Source organism: Colias croceus, chromosome Z, assembly GCF_905220415.1.
Source record: "Colias croceus chromosome Z, ilColCroc2.1".
Taxonomy (NCBI): Eukaryota; Metazoa; Arthropoda; class Insecta; order Lepidoptera; family Pieridae; genus Colias; species Colias croceus.
The window spans coordinates 16,024,738-16,051,795 of NC_059568.1; the positions used below are offsets into that span (position 1 = coordinate 16,024,738).

At 33.4% G+C, this 27,058-nt stretch overlaps 2 protein-coding genes across 2 annotated transcripts; both read right to left on the minus strand.

Annotated features, from left to right (window-relative positions):
- Positions 1-4,033: 4,033 nt before the first annotated feature.
- On the minus strand, positions 4,034-26,901 carry LOC123704985 (Y+L amino acid transporter 2). Its single transcript, XM_045653521.1, has 10 exons — positions 26,394-26,901; positions 24,784-24,886; positions 23,608-23,723; positions 23,308-23,433; positions 7,395-7,494; positions 6,798-6,966; positions 6,131-6,331; positions 5,840-5,989; positions 5,447-5,618; positions 4,034-4,285 (listed from the first exon to the last, which is right to left on the minus strand). Exons 1-10 carry the CDS (start codon positions 26,596-26,598, stop codon positions 4,224-4,226), a joined length of 1,404 nt encoding a protein of 467 aa, XP_045509477.1. The 5' UTR covers positions 26,599-26,901; the 3' UTR covers positions 4,034-4,223.
- LOC123704988 (cyclin-dependent kinase 1-like) lies at positions 16,256-18,293 on the minus strand. Its single transcript, XM_045653526.1, has one exon. It carries the CDS (start codon positions 18,154-18,156, stop codon positions 17,212-17,214), a length of 945 nt encoding a protein of 314 aa, XP_045509482.1. The 5' UTR covers positions 18,157-18,293; the 3' UTR covers positions 16,256-17,211.
- Positions 26,902-27,058: the final 157 nt, after the last annotated feature.

Below are 27,058 nucleotides of genomic sequence, written 5' to 3' on the forward strand. Positions count from 1 at the left end.
TATATTGCTTCTAAGTGGTAATCCACGCATGCGCAAGGATAAATTGAGTGCCGAAATTTTCCATCTCTTTTTAGTGATAACTAGAACTTTGACTCCCTTACTGATGATGATGTTATAATGCCTCAAAGCATACATTATAAATAGACAAGCAACAATCCAAAAATGACAAAGATAATATATAAATACACAAATCTACACACTACGCTACGAATATAAACAAGCTACTATTTAAGGCACCAATGGGATAAAATGCGTCTTAAACATTAATAATAAATATAAATTTGTGCGATGCAGCGATTAAAAATAATCGAATATAATTCTTAGACTTAAAGATATATACTATACTATATTATATAGGTATACCAGCAATACAATAGCAATTGATTATATACGAATGAATTCCACAAACTGACAGAGCGATGTTGGACAAAGAAAAAGTTCTTATAAATAGCAATTGGTCCGAATAAAAATAACTTCTGATTTGCTGAAAAATACTATTTAGGCTGGTTTCAGAGCTTGACCGACCATCAGTGCGTACGTCAGTCGCGCTTGTCATATGTATGGAAATTCATAAACCCGTTCATAGCTAGACCGACCATACGCACGCGTATTGTCATGCGCATTAGTGTCATAGTCATACAATTGTTGATTCGTATCATCAGGACCGACGGTACGCACTGACGGTCGGTCAAGCTCTGCAACCAGCCTTAGAAAAAAACGTTATTTTTGGCATTATCGGATATAACACGCGAATAAGTGTACGACAGAGCGGCCACAAAATACTTTCTTTGAGATAAAGATGAGATTCTTAGTGAGATTAATTGTTCGCTCAATAACAATAATAATTTTTAATAAGCTCTATAAACTTAGAATGAAATATACATTACTAACAATTATATTTGTAATTCGAGTACTATACACATTAAATTCAACATATTTTACTACCTTATGCAGTTAATTAATAAATGCTTGTTTTAAGTTTCTACCATTTTATTGAGAAGTTCCTCATGAAATCTATAGATACAAATGCCAGTTCTTGTTATGAATTCTATATGATACATGAATCATGATGTATTTTGTTCTTGCAATATAATTTGCACATATGGATGTTTAAGATGCATATAAAATAACTAGCTTACCGCCCGCGGCTACGCCCGCTTTCTCTAAAACGATTTGAGATTTAAACTATCCTATATCTCAAGTTGGATCGAACTGCACATGGTGTGCGAATTTTATTATAATCGGTTAAGTGGTTTAGGGGTCCATTGAGGACAAACATTGTGTCACGAGATTTATATATGTTACCGGAAATGTATGTAATCCGTCATTGTATACAATTGCTAGGAAATGTATACAATTCATAAAATCGCACGGAAATGTGTGAAATAAATTATTTTATACACATTTCCTAGGAAATCTATACATTTCCTAAATAGCTATCGGAAATGTAAAACATTTAAGATATTGATTTGTCGCAGGCAAATTGTATATAATCTGGCCGTTTACAAAAGGTCGGCATTTTGTAGTAACTATGCCGATAATTCGGAATCAGAAATTTTTGGTTTGGATAAGGGGGTGGGTTAGGTTAGGTTCGTGTTTTTTAAAACTAACACAGAAATAGGAGCCCGTGGGGCTCCGTCGACTCTTGACCGTCTTTTTGTAGAATTTTGGAAAAAGACGAATTTTCGGCATATTAAAACAGCTACTAGCCGTAATGTAATACGGCGGATTATACAATCCGACTGCGCCAAATATATGCGAGGACAGCGGGACGAGGGGACTGATTATTACTTGCAAAATGAAAATTTTATTTTATAAGAATAAATATAAGTTGATTTTGTGATATTTACGTTAAAAGTTAGATAGTTGATTTTTAAAATGTTAATTAGTAAGATAATAATATAAACATAATATTATTACAATTTTACGGTATGATTGTTACCCGATTGTATACATATAAGAGCTATAATAAAAAAAATAACATGGTGTTTTATTACAGAAAGCATTTACTTTACACATTTCCTAATACGATATTGGAATTGTATACAATTCCTAGGAAGATTATACATTTCCTAGGATATGTATGCATTAAATAGTTTTTTTAAACAATATTTTATACATTTCCTAAAAGGTATCGGAATTGTACACATTTCCTAGGAATTGTATACAATTCCTTGATTTCATACATTTCCGGTAACATATATATTAAGATAACCAACTGTAGTAATAGATGATGCACTATATATCCTAAACTAGACCGCACCGGAGTGCACTAATATTGAAACATTGATATATATTATACTGATAATTGATAACCTTAGTTATTTTAACAGCATTTGTAAGTAAGTTAAGTTTTATGGTAGAAGTAATTAGAGTAATCACAAAAAATCCTATAGAATACATACATTGTCTATTATATTCTTAACTAGCTTTCGCCCACTTTGCCTAAAACCTAATAAATTATATAATCACTTTATGATCTATCTATGAAAGAAAACCGCATCCAAATCCGTTGCGTAGTTGTTTTAAAGATTTTAGCATACATTGGGACAATAGGGAAAGAGAAAGCGACTTTGTTTTATATATTCTACTACATACTAATACATAAAAAATCGTCCTTCACCAATATATACTTACTACAATTTATAAAAATATGTTTGAATTGTGATGAAAAGATGTTTTCATAATATATATATATATATATATATATATATATATATATATATATATATATATATATATATATATATATACAAGTTTTGTGTGTTCTTCCTTGATGTATTGTCAAAATTTACACTTATAAACCTGAATTTATAAATAAATAATAATTTATTACTTAATACAAAAGTTAATTTAAGCCTCTTTTAAACAGTCGTGACAAAGTCAGTTGTGTATAGAACACAGAGATACATAATATTTATGATATAATAAGTAAAATACGTACAATTCGAATATTCTTTAAATATTCCAAAATATATTATTTTTGTAATTACATACTTAAACACTCTGTATACACATTACTCTGTATATGCACACACTACAATCGTAGTTAATAATTTAAGTATTAACACATACAATAATATTGTCTCAGCAATGTTAATAGAAAACTAATTGATTAGATTCATTCATAATAATTATTCTTTGTACATATTGTTTGTTACAATACTTTAAAAATCAACAAATCAACAAGTTCATTGAAGAATCACAAAAGATACTTCAATAAACTGCAAACAACATAAAATGTTTAAAAATTACTAATCTATAGTACTATAACTATAACATATTACTATAAATACACATTTCCATTCAATAATAATAACAATACAACAAACTAACAAACATATGAGATTGTAATATCAAAGTAGATTAATATAAGCACTTATCCCACTATTGCCAATCGACTAATTTTCTCAAAATAAGACTTATTCAGTACTAAAAAAAATAAAACTGAAAAACATTTCATCAAAATAAAAAAACACAAAATTTTTTATTTCTAAGCAGAAAATAAAAACTATGTGAGAACGCGTAGTTATCAACCAAAAATAATAAATTATGTTTGAAATAAAAATATACAGATAAACGAATACTAGAGCATGAACCAAACAAGCCATCGATATATTTAAATACATAAACCTGATTCATGAACAAAATCTCTATAGGTGCCAATTTTATAAGCAATTGACCAAAAATTGCAGTCTTCTTACAATGTCATTACGTTGACAACTTCTTGGCAAGTTAAGTACACATATTCTGTGCTGGGATGGTTCCAAAAAGCTAAACAACTACAATGTAAAATTATTGATATGACAAGTGTGAAATTGGCATTAAATACTATTTTTCCTTGTCTTTTCATTTCACATCTGTTTCATTGATAGATTTCTCTATATTATTATATTGTTGAGTAAACTGTTCACTAAGTGCGCCATTTATTAAAATACCAATACTAATAATAAATCCAGTACACATTTAAATTATGTAATACATATTTTTAATAGAGAAAAAATTAAGTAAATCTAAGAAAATATCTAATATTTTGAGCGGAACTAATAAATAATTATATATTTTTAAAATACGGAATACCTTAAGTATAAACTATTAAGTATAACTTTAAAAAATCAACACTATTTGACAGTGGGACAAGTGCCTTGTGATGTTTACAAAAATAATAATTAGTAATTGATAGATTCGTTGAAAAATATACCTAATTTGTACATACATAAGATTCACTCCTCCTTGTCTTCAACCGCCGACAGGAATAACTTCTGACAGCCGTGTGTGAATTTAGCTGTGAACAGATTATGAATATATTATATTTTTATATTAATGTTGTAATGATTTTTTTGTTTGTTTGTACAGGGTTACGTAGAGAACGCTGTGGCACGCGCATAAGCCTGCTGGCGCAGTCAGCGGGCAGCTAATTTCATTCAGCGGCCAATGACAAGTTTTACTATGTTGTTTTTCTTTTTTTTAATAATAGAATATGTTGTGTATTGTTGTTAATTTTAGTACTATTTATATGAAAACATGTTTTGACTGACCGGTTGGCTTGGTTGGCAGTGGCCCTGCCTTCCAAGCCAGAGGTCGTGGGTTCGATTCCCACCCGGGGCAAATATTTGTATTATGAACATAGATTTTTGCTCTGTATCTAGGTGTTAATTATCTATATAAGCTAAGCTTAAGCTAAGCTTCCGCCCGCGACTCCGTCCGCGCGGAAAAATTAAGAAAAGTTAAGATTTTTTTTTTCTACGTATTTTTCCGGGATAAAAAGTATCCTATTTTATGCCCAGGATAATAAAGTATAATTATACCAAGTTTCATCGAAATCGAACCGTTAGTTTTCACGTGATGCCTGAACATACAGACAGACAGACAGACAGACAGACAAAAATTTTTTTAATCACATATTTGGGTTTGGTATCGATCCAGTAACACCCCCTGCTATTTATTTTTTCAATATTTTCAATGTACAGAATTGACCCTTCTACAGATTTATTATATGTATAGATTATATATGTTTGTTTATCAGCCATCTGGTTTCCATAACACAAGCGAAGGCTTAGTATGGTATCAGATTGTATGGTGTGTGAAAATTGTCCTGAAATATTTATTATTAAGACTTATGTTGAGTTTTGTTCTTATACAAATAAAATCCATACTAATATTATAAATGCGAAAGTAACTCTGTCTGTCTGTCTGTTACTCAATCACGCCTAAACTACTGAACCAATTTTCATGAAATTTGGTATGGAGATATTTTGATAGTCGAGAACGGACATAGGCTACTTTTTATCCCGGGAAAAGACGCAATCCCGGAAATCCCACCGGAACGGGAACTATGCGGGTTTTTCTTTGACTGCGCGGGCGAAGCCGCGAGCGGAAAGCTAGTAAAAAATAAAAATAAAAAAATCTCTTCTTTGCATCTGCTTTGTGGTAGGAGCACACTCACTGGACAGCGCCGCGACGGCCGCGGGCTGCGCGCGCACCAGCAGCAGGTACACCGGAACTCCGGCGAGCGTGATCAGCGCGCCCGCTATCACCGCCACCGGCTCGCTCACTATCGGCACTATCATCAGCACCAGCAGCACCACCACGAACACTATCGGCATCCACAGGGAGACCTGGAAAAAATTTAATACTTGGAATAGCTTAAAATGGGTGAATTAAAATTGGTAAAATCTATTTTGAATAATGAACGGATAAGAAAAAGAAATTGAGTTAAGTTTTATAACTTACAGTTTTCAAGTATTTATGACTTGGTACTCTATTTTAAATAAATAATAAAACAAAAAATAATTCTTTAAAATTCAATAATAAAATGCTTTTAGCCATCCTAGTTTACCTTTATAGGTCTAGCAAGATGAGGTTTCTTATATCTGAGCCACAACACAGCGCTGCAACTGAGAAGAGTGAAAAATGATTCCACCACAGTGCAGTATGTTATCAGCGATGTGAGATTGCTGGGAATCAGCATTATGAGCGATATCAGCATCTGAAACAAATATTTTATAATTATACATACCAAAAAAATAAAATGAAATAAAATACCCTAAAAAGCTTATAAAAGAGATTTACACTGACTGATTAATAAATAAACTGAGCACTTCAAAATCACTTCACTCTTTAAACTCACCAAGAATACAAGTGATGGCATAGGCGACATGCACTTAACATTTATATGCGCCAACAATTCCGGCATATGTCCATTCCTCGCACCCGCGAAACACATGCGCGATGACGTCATAATGTGCACAGAGAGACCGCCAAGTATGGCTATGGCTACTAGAGTGGGCATGGCCCATTTCAACCAGCCCAGGGCGGCTACTGCAAAGTCCTGGAAAAGGTATATTATTTAGCTAGGCAGTATTTAATAGTTTATGGTTATGGTTATAGTCGACTAGCAAACCGGGCAAACTCCGTTTCGCCGCCAGAAACACCTTTGCTTTGCTTTCATGGAGCCCGAGACCTTTCCAACGAATGCAATACCGTGGAAATTGGTTTGTGCATTCTGGAGTTATAGCGTCAAGAAGGAAAACCCGACTTATTTTTATACAGTAGATGTAAGAAATAGTAGAAGTGAAATGTAATCCATCAGGTATAAATGGTAATTCAACTGTTATAATATGAACAATTAAAATGTGTATCCCACATAGATCAAAATGGAATTTGATACAATAAATAGTAATAGTTTAGAATAGCAAAGTGGCTCTTTATTACATAGCAATCAAAGCCTTGATTTGAAGTAAATAGATCGTAAAATATATCAAGATGCATTGCAAGAACATTCAATAAATACTTACAACAGCAATAGCCTCAGTGGCCCTCACACCATTGGGCCCCAACACTGCAAGATACGACACATTTGCCAAAAGATATATCCCAGTAACTAGCGGCAGAGATATATAGATAGCTCTTGGGAGATTCACGAATGGCTCTCGCAATTCCTCTGTCATAAAGTTGAGGTAATTCCTGTTAAAGAAATGTTTTTATTTCCCTTTCTTTTTAAGATTCTTTTTGAGACTTTCAATTATGTACATGCAGTGTAGGATATGTTAATTTAGGTCTTTGCGAAATAAATAAATTTTTGTTTCTGATTTTAATTTATATTGCGTACAAAGTAACTAAGTAGAACATTGTTTCATTTTCATCTATTATTAAAACATTATAACATGTGTATCCAAATATAAATATTGTGTTTAATTTGTTTAATTGTACCTATGTTATTTCCTGACCAGATCAATTTGGACCAAATTTAAATACATGCTATTATATTATTATTCTTAGACCTTAAAACATTTCGCCAATTGAGAATTAAATAGTATATCTACTGAATTTCTTCAAGTGTTTCTTTTTTCTATATTAAGAAAACATATAAAAAATAAATAAATAAAACTTACCAGCCAGAATACGAGAATATTCCAGAATAAAATGCAACAGACCAATCACTGACAGAAGTCTTTGTGCCCGCCCAACCATCTTCAAAATGTTCCACACCACCTAAATCACACAAATAATGTTATTAAAAATATGTGAAAGTAATTTTACTATGTAAAACGCAAGCAATTAAATAAGTCTTTATTGAATTTTGCTACATAAAACTATTCATATGTATAACTTGTGTTAGACAAAAACAATAAATTTACACTGAATAATAATGGGCGTTTTTCCATTACCCGGCCCGGCCCGGCGCCGTGCCGTTGCCGGGGAAGCAAAAATGTATGAAAATGTATGGCTCGCTTTTTCATTTACCGGCGCCGGCGCCGGCACGGCATTGAGTCCTGCCGGCGCCGTCGCCGTCGCCGGGGTAGCAAGCTTCCCACTTGTGCCGGCCGGCAAAATTGCATATGTATTGCATATTTATATGAATTGTCATATCAGTACTGTACCACTCACCGGGCGTAAACCGGCATCGACACCGGCGCAATGGAAAAACGAAGTCCCGGTGCCGGTACCGGTCCCCGACCATGCCGTTGCCGTGCCGGAGCCGGGCCGGGTAATGGAAAAACGCCCATAGGTGAAGTCAGTGAACCATCTGTGCTTATTAAATGAGGTGAGGTGATTTTATTTATAATAAGGAGATTATTTGATGATAGTAGTTTTAAACAATATCTTTTTGCAAGTTTGATTCGTCTCAATAACAGAGGCATAATATTTGTTTCAACTTCCATGGCCCTTATGGGAGTCGAACACATTGCCCCTGATATGATCCTCAAAGCTTTGTTCTGTATTATATCCAGTTTATGAGTATGAGTGCTATTTAAATATGCCAAAGAACTATAATCAAAATGACTTCTGACTATGGATTTATATAAAATTGAAAGTATTTTGGGATCAGCACCCCATGCTACACCTGCTAGACATCTCAAAATGTTAAGGTGAATGTTCCGCCCGTCCCTCCATACATTTTTGCACACGACTAAACACTTAACACAGACACTCTTTCTTTAAAACTAATCATTTTATCACTTCTATACAATGAAATGTGTCCGCGATCGACCTTTTTAATCAATAACTTACATTATTTACTTAGAAAAACAACAGTGAAATACCGGCAAAATTCGACACTTTTACAGTAGTGTGCGTGACTTTTGCCAAGCATGACATCTAGCGCGTAGATGTTTAAACATCGCCTTTCGTTTGCTTGGCAAAAGTCACGCACAGGCGATGCCAAATGCCATTACGTTTGCCAATAGAGGTGTGAGTGAGATAGGCAGTTGTTTAATGAAGTACCTAAGGGATCATGTTACTGCCAAGGATGTCATATTCTACTCCGACAATTGCCCAGGTCAAAATAAGTATAAGTTTATGTGGGCACTTTATTCTTATGTTGTCAAGAACACACAAATTGAGTCAATAACCCACAAGTTTTTTGTGGTAGGACATACACAAAATGAGGGGGATGCTATGCATGCCCTGATAGAACGCGAGAAAAAAAGATCCTTAAAGGGTGGGCCCTTGTATGTTCCAAAACAGCTAACCCCAATAATCAATCTAGCCAAAAAGAATGGTAAACCCTACATTACCAACGAGTTTCTTGATTTTTTAAACATTAAGGCGCGGAATAGAGTAAAACCCAGCTCTAGCCGTTTTTTGTACTGTTTTCTGGAGCTATCTCCTTCTTATCCAAAAGATATATCAACTAAATAAAAATACATTAAATTTCTACATATTCTTGGCTCAAAAATGGTAAAAGTATTTTTTTATTTTATTGATTTAAAGTTTTATTAATCTCCTCCCAAAGAAATCCCAGAAATTAGAAATAATTATGTATACCGTGTATCTCCTCTTAAACTAATGATTCTTTTGATTTGGTATTTACACTATTGGATAGGCAATTTCATTACGAAAATAATGGTAAGAATTTTTTTTGGATAGGACCTAAACTAGATTTTATAAACATTTTATTCAAAATTTTGGGCGTATTCGCAACTATATCTCTTGCGCTTGTATGGGAGATTCAGTCGGCCGCTAGGTCTCGAGGGTGAAGCTTGTGTCGTTTGTCGCCGTGAGCGTCACATGACAATCACGTGACCCATGTTTATTCGAATCTACGAATATCAAACAATGAGCGAGGAATAGACGCTACAACTATTAATTTATAGTGAGATTTTAGAAATCATCAATAATGTAATAACTGGTCAATGAGCTTTAGTTATTATAATATATTATTATATAATTATGATATTTAGTTTTTAAAACATTCAAATGCTTTATAAATATAATTTTTTTAATAATCGAAAATATTTTATAAAAATTATTATAAATTTATTAATTTATGCAATAAATCACATTTTACTTTTTAAATTTTTTAGTGAGGTATTAGGATTAGACAAACAACATTTTAAGTTTTAAGTATACTACTTTTTGTCATGGGTGTCATTTTCATGGTTTTTGCGGTAGCTATTACCCAATATGAGGTCAAAACTAAAATCCAAGATGGCGCCGAGAAAAATTTTACATCTTTTTGTCATGGGTGTCATTTTCATGGTTTTTGGGGTACCTATTAACCAATATAAGGTCAAAATTAAAATTCAAGATGGCGCCGACGAAAATTTTACATCTTTTTGTCATGGGTGTCATTTTTATGGTTTTCGGGGTAGGTATAAACCAATATGAGGTCAAAACTAAAATTCAAGATGGCGCCGACGAAAATTTTACATCTCTTTGTCATGGGTGTCATTTTCATGGTTTTTGGGGTACCTATTAACCAATATGAGGTCAAAACTAAAATCCAAGATGGCGCCGAGAAAAATTTTACATCTTTTTGTCATGGGTGTCATTTTCATGGTTTTTGGGGTACCTATTAACCAATATGAGGTCAAAACTAAAATCCAAGATGGCGCCGAGAAAAATTTTACATCTTTTTGTCATGGGTGTCATTTTCATGGTTTTCGGGGTAGGTATAAACCAATATGAGGTCAAAACTAAAATTCAAGATGGCGCCGACGAAAATTTTACATCTTTTTGTCATGGGTGTCATTTTCATGGTTTTTGGGTTAGCTATTAACCAATATGAGGTCAAAACTAAAATCCAAGATGTCGCCGACCAAAATTTTACATCTTTTTGCTATGGGTGTCATTTTCATGGTTTTTGGGGTTCCTATTAACCAATATGAGGTCAAAACTATATGTATTTCAATAATAAATGCTCTTTAAAATTGATTTCTCCCGTAATATATAGGATTCGACTATATAGCAAATTTGAGTATAATTTACGCCGTGGCTCAAATAATATCACAAAATTCGCTTTCGTGATAGATCTTGTTTTTGATACATAAAACAAGGCCTTGGAAGCGAAATTACCTTTAAAGTAAACTAAAACAAAATAACAAATACAAGCTATATAGTCGAATTCTTGAAAATGACACCAATGACAAAAAGATGTAAAATTTTAGTCGGCGCCATCTTGAATTTTAATTTTGACCTCATATTGGTTAATAGGTACCCCAAAAACCATGAAAATGACACCCATGACAAAAAGATGTAAAATTTTCGTCGGCGCCATCTTGAATTTTAGTTTTGACCTCATATTGGTTAAAACCTACCCCAAAAATCATGAAAATGACACCCATGACAAAAAGATTTAAATTATCGTCGGCGCAATCTTGAATTTTAGTTTTGACCTCATATTGGTTAAAACCTACCCCAATAACCATGAAAAAGACACCCACGACAAAAAGATGTAAATTATCGTCGGCGCAATCTTGAATTTTAATTTTGACCTCATATTGGTTAATGGTACCCCAAAAACCATGAAAATGACACCAATGACAAAAAGATATAAAATTTTTCTCGGCGCCATCTTGTAGGTTAGTAATGTGACGAATATAATAATATTTATTTCATTCCGACCGTTTCTCGGAATAACATACATTTTCTAAGAATTGTATACAATGCCGGATTTAATACATTGCCGGTAACATAATATGTATGAAAATTCTTAAAAAAGTATTTTATGCGTTTCTTAAAAAGCTTCGATATTGCATACAATTCCTAGGGGTTTTATAAAACACTCACACTTTTTTAAGTTGGTTGAATATACATACTATTAAAGGTTTATGTATTTATGTATAAAAGTTGGTGTATTTAAGGTTTTATTTACATTCATGTATATTTATTTCAACTTGAAGTCCTTCAAAGTTCAAACCATTTGGCGACAGTTTTTGTAGAACATTTGAATGGGATTGTGTATCTAGTTTTAAAGAAATATAAAAATATCACCGAATGATGATCATTACAGAGTACCATCAATTTTGATTCATTTTAAAAATTTAATATAAAATTCATCCATATGACTATAATTTAACTCTGAATTGGTAAAGTCCAAAATTATGTGTATGCACCATTATAATTTTTTTCTATAAAAAATATTTTAATTGTATGCCATGTCTGTTACTTCTGAGCTCTGTGAATTTTACTTGTATTTGAAACAGTTCACGCGGATGCGCGTTAGGTGGCGCAAGAATTATTTGCGAAGTATTGTAGAAGCGGCGGATAGCTGTGGTTCGGGAAAGAAGTGTGAATGCTCAAGGTCACTCGCTCAGGGAACGACCTTAAATAGTATAGGATCCCGCTATACAACGACCTTCACCGAGATGCTTATTTAATCAGACGTATTTTTTAACCGACTTCAAAAAAAAGGAGGAGGTTATCAATTCGGCCGGTATATATATTTTTTTTTATGTATGTACACCGATTACTCCGAGGTTTCTGAACCGATTTACGTGATTCTTTTTTTGTTCGATGCGGGATGGTGTCGAATTGGTCCCATAAAAATTTTATTCGGATAGGCCCAGTAGTTTTTATTTTATGAGCATTTTTGTCTGTAGGTATTTGTAAATTTTGCAAGTGCAAGTTTGAAGTCGGTTGTTTTTAACGCAGTTATCACTTGTTATGTTATTAAATATGCCAATAAATAATTATATCCTATAAGGGTTGCCTAACAAATTTCAGTCCAGAGTATTTTTAATTAATAATTTAAAAAAAAATATTTTTTAAACATTGCACCGGTGTGATTATTAAATAAATTTCATACCAATCGAAAGTTTGAAGCCCATAGAATATGCAAACGTTAGGTTGCCTATTTTTTTCCGGTCACAGCCACGGGTTGCCAGGTGTAAACAGGTAAATCCGTAGAGGGAGAATGAACTACGGGTAAATCTATACTAGCATTTTGCTACGGTCTGATTATTGAATCCACAGAACAGTGAACATAATAGAAGTGCGATGTGGGCGTGGCCCACGTGTCACTAGTAAGGTAAGATCACCTAACTCGCTCTCAGTTGTGCGCAGAAAAATATTCGAGTCGGTTGTCAACTGTCAAACCTTATTTCCATATTTATTCATTATTTAGAGCGTGTTGTTCGGTATTAGAGTGGAAAAATGATAGCAGACGAAATAATATCAGCAATCGAGGCATTTCATACCATCGGTAAGTCTTATTTTAATTTATTTTAAATATATTTTATGTTACAACTTCGCTTGTCGTAATTTGTCAAAAATTTATAAAAATATTAAGTCAAAATGAACCTTAGTCCATAAGAAATAAGTACTAATATGGATTGAACAGCAAACAAGACTTTCTGGAATATTATTGAAATAAACAAACGAATATCGGATTAGTGATGCATGTGGCGCATATCGACAGTATCGATACTTTAGAAAAGACAAACATTTTAAATATTAAATTTTATTCTATTTTTCCTTAGCTTTCATTCGTCCTATTTATTTATAGATTTTCGAAAGAGCCTAATTTAAAAGAGAAATGGATAATAAATGCAACGTGACGAGTTAACTGGATGCCGAACAGCAATAAGCAGTCTAACAAAGGCCACCGATACATCAAACCTACGGCAGTTCCAAGATTTAAAATAATGCATATTTTCTGTTTGTTTTGTAAATATAGATTTATACTATTCTATTCCGTTTTTTATTTAAATATAATAATATGAAAAGACGTACTTAGTAGTAATAAACATACTCCAAAATGTGACACATTATCCTATACTCATATAATAGAAAGAAAAAAAAATGCACAAAAATATATTTATTTGTGAATTATCGATAATAAGGCTGACATCCCTTAGAGCATAGCATCAGGTTAATGTCAAGTTAATGTCATTAATTTAGAGTGACACAAATTTCAACCTTATCTTTATGTGTAGAGGTTCAAAGTTATATGTATTGAAAACCAACGCCATCTGTTGTGGAATAGCTGAATGTTTTCGAATTTGGAATTTCTGAGCAAAGAGAAACAAAACAGCTAATATACCTAGGGATGTTATACTAAAATAAACCGTAACTTGGTTCGTTAGGGTACATATTGAAATGCTGAATTTATAACCTAAGTCAGTTTTTAGTCAAATTAAGCTGTCCAATCAAAGGCATAGTTTACTTGTAGTGTACTGTATAACTATCGGTATAAATGTGTGGGTTTGGCGACACTGGTTTTCATACTAATGATGACATTATAGCACTTCTATTATGTTCTTACTGTTCTGTGATTGAATCAAACTTAGATAAAATGAAAGATTATTTCATAAGGAACACGGTGGTATAGGGTTGCCTGCGAAAAATCAGTCCCGAATTACGGTTGTCGAATTTTAAATAATAAAATATCGCTGCGAGTGAATGTGTGTGACAGAGAGGTCCCAGACCAACCATCCCATGCGGTAGAAAAGGACGCAGCGTAGCAGCTGTTTAAAGCTCAGTTTAAAGTCATTAAAGAAGGAGAGTGCGCATGCTATTTGTGCTTGGAAATGAAAAGGATAGCGATAGACTCGTATATGCTGTGCATTATTTTGGAGTAGTTAATTATTAATATACGGAAATAGTTATTTAATCAATTAATTATTTATCTATGTTTATTGTTTATGTGACACTAAAGTATATACACATCTTTAGTAAAAAAGACTGTAAGAGTAAAACATACATATTACCTACTTATCTGGCAAATTTTATCTTTATTATTGGGAGCCGAAATAAAAAACAACAATTAAAAGATTCTGTTTATTGAAAAAAATTTAAAATACAAAATTTTTAAAAATTATTCAGGTTCCGAGTCATCGGACATATAACTGTGATCTCCAACTTCTGAATCTTCTTCGTCATCACTCCCCGTTTCAGTTTTTTCGACAATGTCTTTATGTTCTATTTTTAAAGGTGTATGATCCCCAATGTATTCTACTGGTTTTAAATATTCATCTAAGAACCAACCGCAGTTCTCAGGCTGAAGTTGCACGCATATTGGATCCGTTGCATTAAGCCACATGGAATTTACGAAAATAGTTCGTAAAATTTTCTGAGTTAATGATATCCAGCATTGTGGTATGGAACTGGAGTCGAAGCCTTTTATTTTTTTTTAAAAGTGCTCGCTGTCTTCTTTTGTAGAGTAATTCTTAAAAAAAATGCGATGTCTCGCATCATTCACACTGTTACAGTTCCTGATCGATAGATACATAACTACTAGACGTGAATTCTTGAACAGTCTTAATTTTTTCATCAACGAAAATATCAGCAGCATCTGTTAATGACGCAAAAACTGTTTGATATTTTTCATTTTTTGAAAATTGCTGAAAAGGTTTTACTTTCCCTTTGTTGTAAAATGCTGCCGTGTAATCGCAACCTGTAAATGCATGGAATGCTGGAAGACTTTGGCATAATTTAATTCCTAACTCCAACGCTAAATCGGTGCAATTAATACAATCAACAGTTTGATTATTACTCTTTTTGGCAAGCCAAATTTCTGATCCGATAAGTTTGTGCATATTTCCTAACAAAATAATCAAAACGTCAGTATCAGAGGCTTTAATTAAAACTCTTGAGCCTGGTTCCGCTTTAGAAACATGAAAAATAATCCTTGTATGTGCCTCTTCGTGATGACATTCATAATTAGTTTCTTTTTTTTTTTATTATTTAAAATTCGACAACCGTATAAAATAACCGTATAATTCGGGACTGATTTTTCGCAGGCAACCCTATACCACCGTGTTCCTTATGAAATAATCTTTCATTTTATCTAAGTTTGATTCAATAATCAGACCGTAGCAAAATGCTAGTATAGATTTACCTGTTTACACCTGGCAACCCGTGGTTGTGACCTGAAAAAAATAGGCAACCTAACGTTTGCATATTCTATGGGCTTCAAACTTTCGATTGGTATCAAATTTATTTAATAATCACACCGGTGCAATGTTTAAAAAAATTTTTTTTTAAATTATTAATTAAAAATACTCTGGGCTGAAATTTGTTAGGCAACCCATAAAGGATATATTTATTGGCATATTTAATAACATAAAAAATACGTCTCATTAAATAAGCATCTCGGTGAAGGTCGTTGTATAGCGGGATCTTAGACTATAAATCTCTTGTCAAAAACACAGATAATTTCACAAAAACAGTCAAGGAGAAGCTGTTAAATGTAGTAATGTACACATTGTTCAACTAAAAAAAATGAACCTAACAAGATATTTTACAAAATGTCTTTCTTTGATGATGAATTCAAAGTAATTGATGTTGATAGAAGGACGAGAAGGCAACAAGCAACAATTACAGAGTTAAAACCAGCATACAACAATCCACCAGGTATTTCAAAATTGAAGAAAAAGGACTTATTAGATTTATGCAAATCAGGAGCAATTCCACAAGCTCATTGGAACTTTTATGAAAATCTACCTACAGTATCTGAAGAAAGAACTCCGGAAGATGACTCAGATTAAAAAAATCTATTTCTTTTAATTATTAAGTAATTAAAACAACATTTTGATTTCAATTATGATTGTTTTATTTCAAATTTACTATAAAGATTATTAAATATTTATATACAAAAGTGGATAACTTGGAATAACTTTCTCTAGAATGAAATAAAATTTAGTTCCAAACAGTAACAATTAAAGAAAAACTGTGAAAACTTGGTGAAACTCTAAATACTAGTTCCTACCTAGACCTTTCATAAAAATAATATATTTTAGAATATCGAAATAACTATAAAAGAATAAATTAATAAAAGTTTCAATAGTCATTAAGTTTTCTAATTATCTCATGAATACCTGTTTCTGAATTGTTACACTTTGGAACTGAGGTATCGATATTATGTACTATACAAATGACCAATATCAAAACTAGAAAGTTTCTATTCTATTTAGTAAATAGCACATCTAAATAATATGCAGTAATTAATGATATCAAATCTTTTTTACATTTTACTTTTCTTTTTTTGAAGTTGTTTTTAGTTATTTTTAATGTATGTACAACTATGATTGATCATTTGATTTTTTTTTATTATACCTCCCCATGGCTTATTAAGGGTTAACCATATGCATTCACAATCACTCACGATACATTATCGCATTCCCCGTTTTACTATTCCACTAAAATAAGTTTGCAAACTGAAAAGAATTTCCTACATAACCAGTCTAACCTATCCTTGCGGAGATAATTTAGATCATTTGAACTTAACCTAGACTTCACTGTCGCTTGCTTGTTGACATGTATTGCATATAAATGATATTATATACCATATTTATGTAAACCTGAGCGTCAAGGATAGTTTAAACCAGACTGACCATATTTTTACACAGGAGCAACAGAGATAGTTAAGATATATTAACATAATAAATTCATTCACACCAGATTAACATAATAAATTCTTCACAGTCCCCAACTGTACTCTAGCATACTGGTCACATCACACAGGCACTACACTTCACTTTAACACTACATCACACAGTGGCCAATGGTTCCCGCTTGCTTCACATAAGCCTCGTTCACCGTGAGGCCGGGGGGCAGAGTCACGTCTCTGAAGTAGCGGTGTCGCTTTGCGTCTCGCGCTGTGATGCGCCTGCACGGGTTGTAGACGAGCATCTTTTGGAGCAGATCCATGCCCACTTTGTCAAGGTTTTGTACATGATTATGAAGTTTGAATGTTGTCCAGTTGGGGAAAGTGGACTTGTAATCAGGCAGAGATGAAACTCCCGGCCAAATTTTTTCTGTCGGAGTCCTTAGCATTCTGAAAATACGGAAGAGTTGACCAATTTCCGAGTCACCCGGGAACAGTGGTTTCTTGGAGGACATCTCCGAGAAGATACACCCAATGGACCACATGTCAATGGGACAGGAATATTTCTGTACCCCGAGCAGCACTTCGGGAGCTCTGTACCACAGCGTGACTACTTCGTGCGTGTACACTTGCACCGGCACGCCGAATGTACGCCCCAGACCAAAGTCCGCTACCTTAATAATACCAGTCTTGTCAATGAGCAAGTTTTGTGGCTTGAGATCACGATGCAGGATGCGACGTTTATGGCAGTACAGGATAGCACTGTTTATCTGGTATAAGTAGCTCTTCACGGTCCCTGGGTCCATGAATTTGCCTGATCCCAATGAATCCATGTATTTTTTGAGGTCCATGGAAAGAAATTCAAAAATTAAATACAACTTATTCATCTCCATGAGAACATCTTCTAATTTCACAATATTTGGGTGGTTCAATTGTTTGAGCAAAGAAATTTCTCTTATAGCTGTAGAAGGTACACCTTCGTCTTCCGATTCTAATTTTATTTTCTTCATAGCCACATACTGTCCTGTTATTTTGTTTTTACCTTTGTACACAACACCGTAAGTACCTTCACCGATCTTTTCTATTTTTATGAAATCATCCATTTTAATGTTTAAGTTTTGTTACAATCTCAAATCAATGTGAAGGCAATTTATTAATTATGAGGTTATCAATGAAAAACTAGAGAAAACACATCAATTACCAGTGTTTTGTAAATTTTTTAGAAATAAAAGTTACGCGTTTACGGTTTGTTCTAATGGTTAGGGAGCCAGGTGCAAATTTGGTTAATTATTTCCTCTCAAGAGATAATTCGACAGACGCATCAGAGTATAGTATTATAAAGCCTCGTGAACGTCAGCTGGCGCTCGGTTGGGGGGGTGAGCGGTTGTAGCCTCCCACGCACGTAGGAAAAAAAAATACATTCATTCATTTCCTCTCAGCTAAAAATTTGTCAAATTGTAGCTAACCCAATATCTCAACGAAAAAAAATAATCAGCTGGTTACAACATGGTGTATTATACGTCAGCTGGTGTCTCGAACATGAAAAAAATAAAATTATTTTCCGTGATTTCCTCTCAAACTAAAATTTACCTGATGATAGCTTATATGTAACTGTGGATATATATATAGGTCAGCTGGCTGTATCTGGGTGGAAAAACCGTCAGCTGATACTTTGAAAGTTATTACATAGGAGTTAGACAGAAGCATCTATTGCCAATTTATATGCATCAACTGACTAGGTTTTCCTCGAATTATTGCTAGCTGATTTTTTTTTATTTATCGCATCAGTATATTAACAATCAGCTCACAAATTTTCATCTGAGATGAAATGACGTATCTTTAATTATTATCGTTATTTTTAAAAATTCAAGCAACACACGCTAGCATAATATAGACAGTAATAAGGTACTTGGTGGTGGTTAGTTGTGCGCATGATCGGGGTACTACGTACATTCAGCCACATCGGTAAACATGTTTTTACAAATATATTTTAACTGCATTTAAAAATAACTATCATATCATCAAATTCACATAACTACCTAAAAGTGTAACAAATATGAAATAACCCACTAAAAACATTAGTTAACTATAATTATTAAAAAAATAATAGTATAATATCTATACATATAATAAATCTGTAGAAGGGTCAATTCTGTACATTGAAAATATTGAAAAAATAACTAGCAGGGGGTGTTACTGGATCGATACCAAACCCAAATATGTGATTAAAAAAATTTTTGTCTGTCTGTCTGTCTGTCTGTCTGTCTGTCTGTCTGTCTGTCTGTCTGTATGTGAAGACATCACGTGAAAACTACCGGTTCGATTTCGATGAAACTTGGTATAATTATACCTTATTATCCTGGGCGTAAAATAGGATACTTTTTATCCTGGAAAAATACGTAGAAAAAAAATAAATCTCAATTTTTCAGTTATCCATAGACGTTGTTCTGTAGTAGGTACCGCGAACACACGTTGCGTATTATTATAGACCTAGCCGTATTTGGGTCCAATAGATATTTATAAGATGTCATTGTCCGAGTTACTCAAAATGGAGAAATCCAGAAACCATCCACGCAAAGACCGACATCCGCGCGGACGGAGTCGCGGGCGGAAGCTAGTATAATTAATAAAGTTAATACTTATCTTTTACGGGGACTTATGTTGATGGAATTCCACGTATCTCGATGATTTTGTTAATGTCTCATTATATTCGAGACACCAGCTGACGCATAATACACCATGCTGTAACCAGCTGATTATTATTTTTCGTTGAGATATTGGGTTAGCTACAATTTGACAAATTTTTAGCTGAGAGGAAATGAATGAATATACTTTTTTTTCTTACGTGCGTGGGAGGCTACAACCGCTCACCCCCCCAACCGAGCTCCAGCTGACGTTCACGAGGCTTCATAATACTATACTTTGATGCATTTTACTAATTACCGTTTGAGAGGAACTTGGTCATAAAATCTGCTTCTGGCTCCCGGACCATAACGAATTTTAAACGTAAACTTTTCAAAATTCTGACATATTTGTTGACAGTTATGTCAGACATATATGTCTTTTTTTTTATAATATTTAATGGCCTGGTTACGAGACCTTTAAGCCAATTCTTATTTTTAATCACAAATGTTCAAGATATTTTTCCTTCATTTGTCCGTAATTAGATCGTTCCCACAGTGTTTTTTATGTATTTGTATAACGCACTATAACACTTTTTGTTTTTTAACAAATCACACAACTGGCGTCGGGAGGAATATAAGATATAAGCTTCTTGGGAGGAATCACTTACGTACTCTACTATTTCACTTGCCAATACTAGTCTATGAAATATGAACATATGGTTTTGACAGTTGAAGAAAATATGGTTCATATCGGCGATCTTCTCATTAGGGTGGCAGTACACATGGGGCCAACGTGTTGGGCCAATGGGTTGGGCCAACGTGTAGAGAGCTACTTGGCGGTATGTTGGCTTCATTAACCTAGTTGGCGCCAATATTGGCAGGCCAACCGAATGTTGTCGGTTTTTTGTGCACACTTCAAAGGATCTTGGCGCGCTCCGCAAACAGCGTTCACACGTTGGTGTCTTGTTCAGTTTATTGTTACTCGTCAGTGGAGACAGTATCGTTGCGCGTCAATGAAATTTACGTTTCCATGTTCCGATAGCGATGGCGGCGCCGATGTGGACAAGCAATGAGGTTTTACAATTCGTAGAATTGTATCGACATGAAGGAATAATTTGGAATCCATTGCATGAACTACACAAAAATAAAAACCATATGACTCAATAAATTAGATGTTTTATTTTCTATTTAAGTATTATATTATTCTAGATGTTTTTCATAACTCACTTTCATACATTTGCGATAAAAAAATGAATATATTAAAAATGAGTAAAATAGTATGAAACAGTTACTTGTTCTTAAAAATTAAATGACAATATACAATGAGCATGATTTTGATCAAAATTTGCTTTATTACATAAATAATATTATCAAATATCACCAATCAATACATCCGTCCGTAATCATTAAAGTTTCGTTTTATAGGTATTTAAAATTAAATTAAATGTAAAATGTACACATTTTAAACATTTGAAAAAATCTAAACATATTTTTTAATAATGTTTCATTTATACAGAAATAAAAAAAAGGAAAATAGAGATTGGAAAATGGTATCATCGCAGACGGCAGAGTACACTCAAGAGTTATTGGTGCACATGTACGTAATAATAAATTAATAAACGCACTGTATAAATAAATTGCCGCGGCTGCAAGAACTTCTACGGACTACGTCCATCTTTGAAGCGCCAATGCAGAATGATCAGTACGCCAATGTGTGAACAGGAATCTTGATATCCTTCATTTTTTCCCAACACGTTGGCCCAACGCCTTGGCCCCATGTGTACTGCCGCTATTACAGAAAGTGCATATATTGCTTTTTTAATTATGTTCAGTCTTGCAAGGTGTGCGGGTGCTTTATTGTGGCCAAATCTTAATCTATTGATTGTGGTGATAAACTCACGACTAGCTATATCCAGCTCATCATACCAAGGTCTTCTCTGTAAATCCTCTTGAATATTTCCATACCATTTTCCTTTAAATTTCTGATCCTCCGTCCAGAATTGTAACCACATACTATTTAACGAAACATTTACATCGTAATAATAATCAGTCATAGGAACATGTATCACATTTCTGACGTCAATAGCATTGACCCCTACATAAGCAGTTTTGTCCGCTATTTCGTTGCCCAGAATACCTTTATGTGAGGGAACCCACATAAATACAACTGTAGCTCCTTTATTATGCAACCGCTATACAAAATCCTTAATAAAATAGATACTATAATTATTAGTTTTAAAATTAAGATTTACAAGTTTCAGACTATTTATAAGACTTAAAGAATCTGTTAAGATTAGAAAATATTTACAATTATTTACATAACTAATCTATAAAATTATTTACATAACTAAACTATAATAATTGACATTGGATGTATAATACTATTGAATGAATGAGTGTAACATGACCAGTGAGATTGTTTTTTGACATTTGAACATTGACATTTTATTTCCAGGAAAATATGGCACAAAGTTGGGCATATACCTTTTAGCAGATCATTGGGCGTTTTTCCATTACCCGGCCCGGCACCGGCACAGGCACCGGCGCCGGCGCCGTGCCGTTGCCGGGGAAGCAAAAATGTATGAAAATATATGGCTCGCTTTTTCACTTACCGGCGCCGGCGCCGGCACGGCATTGAGTCCTACCGGCGCCGTCGCCGTCGCCGGGGTAGCAAGCTTCCCACTAGTGCCGGTCTGGCAAAATTGCATATGTATTGCATATTTATATGAATTGTAGCCGTGTGAGTGTGTAACTGCGCGGGGCGGGTAGGAGGGCGTGGAGCGGAGGGACTCGTATTTGGTTTTTTGTTCGCTTTTCTCATTGCTTTTCTCCAACAAATAGTTAAATGTTTCTTCGGTCATGCGAAAATAGTTGAAGAATTTTCTAGGGTCCTTTTTTAACTTTTCATTACTCACCGGGCGTAAACCGGCATCGACACCGGCGCAATGGAAAAACGAAGTCCCGGTGCCGGTACCGGTCCCCGACAATGTCGTTGCCGTGCCGGAGCCGGGCCGGGTAATGGAAAAACGCCCAATCGCTTAGGGGTAAAATATGTCGCTTTGCTCAACTTTGTTCAAAATAAAGTTTTTATTTTTTATTTAAGAAAATTTTTGATGTACTATAATTAATATAGAACTTTCTTTTTATTGTGTTATTGCTATTGTATCAAACTGAAAAGAAATTTATTCCTGTAAATTTTTAATAGTTTTGCATTTGTAAGCAAAATAACCCATATTCTAACCACTTCTACATTTTCGCGATGAAAAGCAGCCATGGTATTTTACATTTCCTAAAATTTTCTTGGGATATTCATAAAGATTTTTAACAATCACACTTGTGATGTGCTTTTGGCCTATGTTAAAATTTATCTAAATTTACACAATATTTCCAACATGAAAATGTAACAGGTGAACTTTCGCATTTATAAAAATCGCATGGGCACATAAAATTTTTTTAAATATTTACTACATCAACATCTAGGGAAATGTTATATTTCACCAAATATCTATAAAACAACTATTGTGAAACCATTTCAATGCTTTCTCAATGCATTTATCATCTCATCTAAAATATTATTTTTGCATAAGAAATAAGGTATTTAAATCCCTATTTGAATAAAACAATTATTACCTTGAGCCATCCATACAATTCCACCCAGTATAATGATAACAAGAGCAGCAATTTTTGTAAACATGAACACATTCTGTATGCGAGTTGTGAATCTTACATCATATGCATTTATGAACGTCAGGAAACCTGAAAGAGTGGAATTATTGGTTTAATTATATGTTTAAATTATAGTAAAAACTAGCAAATGAACTGTTCTAGATATTATGCTTTTTTTAATCTGATAGTTTTTTTCACAGAAATTATAACATGTAATAGGTACTATGAATTTTAGGCTCATTGTTAAACAATTTTATTACTCACATATAGTGACAGCTGCTATAAGTTTTTGGCAAAGTGGATCAATGGGACAATTTGGAAATATTGGTTCGAGCAGATTGTTTGCAAAGGTTACTGACATAATAGCATTTGTGCTTGGTCTGAAAGAAAAGGTTTTATTTTATAAATATATTCTAATTCAAATTATAGGTATTATTGAATAGAATAATAATACATTATAGTAAATTAATAACCTTTAAGAGGGCTTATTCAATTTAACGCAAGTCAAAATCTCCGCGATCTATTACGATAGATCGCGGCTTGCGCTATCCTTTTACTATGAACAGCATAGGTCCACAGGAGAGCGCCGAGCAACATGTCCTCTCTCAGGAAAGGCTCGCTGCCGACTGATTTTAATCGAGTCGCGCGCAGTGTTATATAGTACTTTAAAAAAAATTGTAGAAAAATAATAGAGGTACCTTAGTTGATTTTTTAAATTTTATCTTATAAGTAATACGTTCTTTTATTGCAATGTGTATAAATTATATTCAACTAAGTCAAATATCTTGGTGAAAATAATCATTTTGTCGACTATAATTTCTAAAAAATTTCACATTGTTCGGATTTTAATTTCGTAAGTTAGGAGTCCAAAATAAAAAAATCTTTTAACTAACTATTTTAATAAGGATTTTTTCAGTTAGTTAAAAAAAAATGTGTGTTAGATCTGTCAGCAATTTCAGATATTTTTAGCTTCGAAATTGACACTAAAAGTGAAATCAAGTAATCATCGGCTCAGTTATCTTGATGCTATTCACAAATACTGTATTAATTGAAAAAAACTCTTAACTAACTATAAAGACAATAAAATTTCCTAAAATTATTAGTAATTCATATGTTTGTAAGATAAGTGGTTGATGGACAATCTGGTTTGAAAAATCACATATTTGAGCCAAACAGCGCACGGACCGCGTACACGGCCTTATGTTAGCATGTTAATCCTAAAATCTGAGCAATAAGAAGTAGACAATATGAAAAACTGACTAATTATTGAAATATACAATTGGAGCTCAAGTGGTTATTGTACTTTTCGATTGTGTTAAATATGTTGCTCATAAAAAACTATACTTTGCATTGACCATCTTTTATAGTACTAGGTAATGTTGTTTAAAAATCAATGCATCAAATTCTGCATATACAAATATTATTTGACAGGAAACTTACACAAACACCAAATTAGCATCCCATAGATATAAAAAAGCGGGAAGGGGTCCAAAGGCTTCATTAATGTAGTGGTAGTCTCCCCCACTTTGAGCTAATGCTGTGCCTGTGGAACATTGTTTTATTTGATGTAATTGATCATGAGTAAATTGTGGAATATATATGCTACAGTCAAAACCCTGAACCAGTCAATATCCTTATTGACGGTTATTAACGTTATTGACTAAGGGCGTCGGTTAATATCCTTATTGACTGGTTTTATCTGATAAAATCAGTTAATAAGGATATTGACCGGCACCCTTAGTCAATATCCTTATTAACTGATTTAAAGAGCAGATATTCAGTCAATATATAGGTTTGAATAGATTTTAACACTTAAATCTTTCTGTAATGGGCAAGTAAAACTCGCTATTGTTTTACTTGCCCATTACAGAAAGATTTAAGTGTCAAATTCGACCCAGTAGGTTAGGTTAGGTTTGAACTGCGACCCTCACGACCCAGAACCGACTCGCTATTGTTTTACTTGCCCATTACAGAAAGATTTAAGTGTTTAAATCTATTCAAACCTATATATTGACTGAATGTCTGCTCTTTAAATCAGTTAATAAGGATATTGACTAAGGGTGCCAGTCAATATCCTTATTAACTGATTTTATCAGATAAAACCAGTCAATAAGGATATTAACCGACGCCCTTAGTCAATAACGTTAATGACCGGTCAATAAGGATATTGACTGGTTCAGGGTTTTGACTGTAACATATACATAGAGAACTGTTTAATTTATTATGAATTCATAATCTAAATATATAAAAATGAAACCCCTTTCACTTAGTCATGGTATCACACGTGAACGGGTAGACAGATTTCGATAATTCTTTTTTTTATTATATTCCTTGATGTACGAGGATGGTTCTTATGTAGAGAAAACATAAACGTTATAATGTACCTATGCAACTTTCAGTTTTTTTTTTTTTTTCATTTTCATATAATATATATTTTATAGTTTGCTCATTCTATTACACTAGCCATAGGAGTTAACAAAATAGGCTTATTTTGTGCTATGTTTAGGCTCAATGCCCATGTTTGACTGATACTGTTTTTGCAATGAGTCTAATAGACAGAGAGCTCTTGGAGTAAATCAACAATTTTATTGTCATTCAAATAAGGTTCAAACCTGTCAAGTTTGGTCTACAAAACAACCTATTCAATTTAAATTATTGGTATACAAATTACATTATTATTCAAAAGAAGTCAATGTTGTATCCTTGACATTAATAAAATGTGAAAGTTTTATTTGAATTGCTTCTAAAAGCTTCTTTTTAGATTTCATGTGATTTCATTACTTCTTTTCTTTTAGTGGATCTTTATTTTTGGTTTGCAACAATTCATTTTATGTCATGTATGTATTGTATGTATTGTAACCAAATAGCATAATGAGGGAAGATTAATGTTTACATGCAATAATGATAGCTCTTTTTGAAAAATTCTTTGGAGATAAAAAACAAAAACAGAATCCACGAAATAACGTGTCTCTTAAGCTTATCGTGTCTAAAATCATAAGGCATGATAGGTAATGTAATGTACCTACACATACTTTTGTAATAAAACTTACCCAATTCAGCATAAGAAAGAGCACCAAGAGTGGCAAGAACACCACAGGCAGCCCATACAGACAAAGCACCCCAAACTGACCCCGTTTTCTCCAAAACTTCCTTCGGCGAAATAAAGATACCACTCCCGAATATTATCCCCAATATTATTGCAACTCCTTCCAACAACCCCAGTTGCTTTCGCATTTTTACACGTTCTTCAGCCATCGTTAATTTACACTTTATCGACTGTATTACAAGATATCTTTCTCTACTCTATCAGGTCCGCACACCGCGGACTTTCTCTGGTTTTTAGTTCAACTATCTAACCTATACGTGAATAAAATACGGCATTTTTATTCATTTGAATGAATATCTTACATAAAGGACGTAAGAGAATTCATTAAAAGGATGATACCCCAAAAAATAATACTTTTTAATATAAACAACTTATAAAATTAAAAATAAATAACGCGACAGTAATTTAATCCCCATAATTTTCGCGCTATGTACACAAATCGAATACCTAGGTACTAGCACAGTCTATATACTAGGTAGGCCGTAGGTGCCTACCTAATTGAAAATTAGGATTTGAGCGTAGTAGATTGATTTGAGCACACTGCTTCCACAGATTATACAAACTCCATAGCAATTACATTACAGCATGCAATGTGGCACGCAATATTGA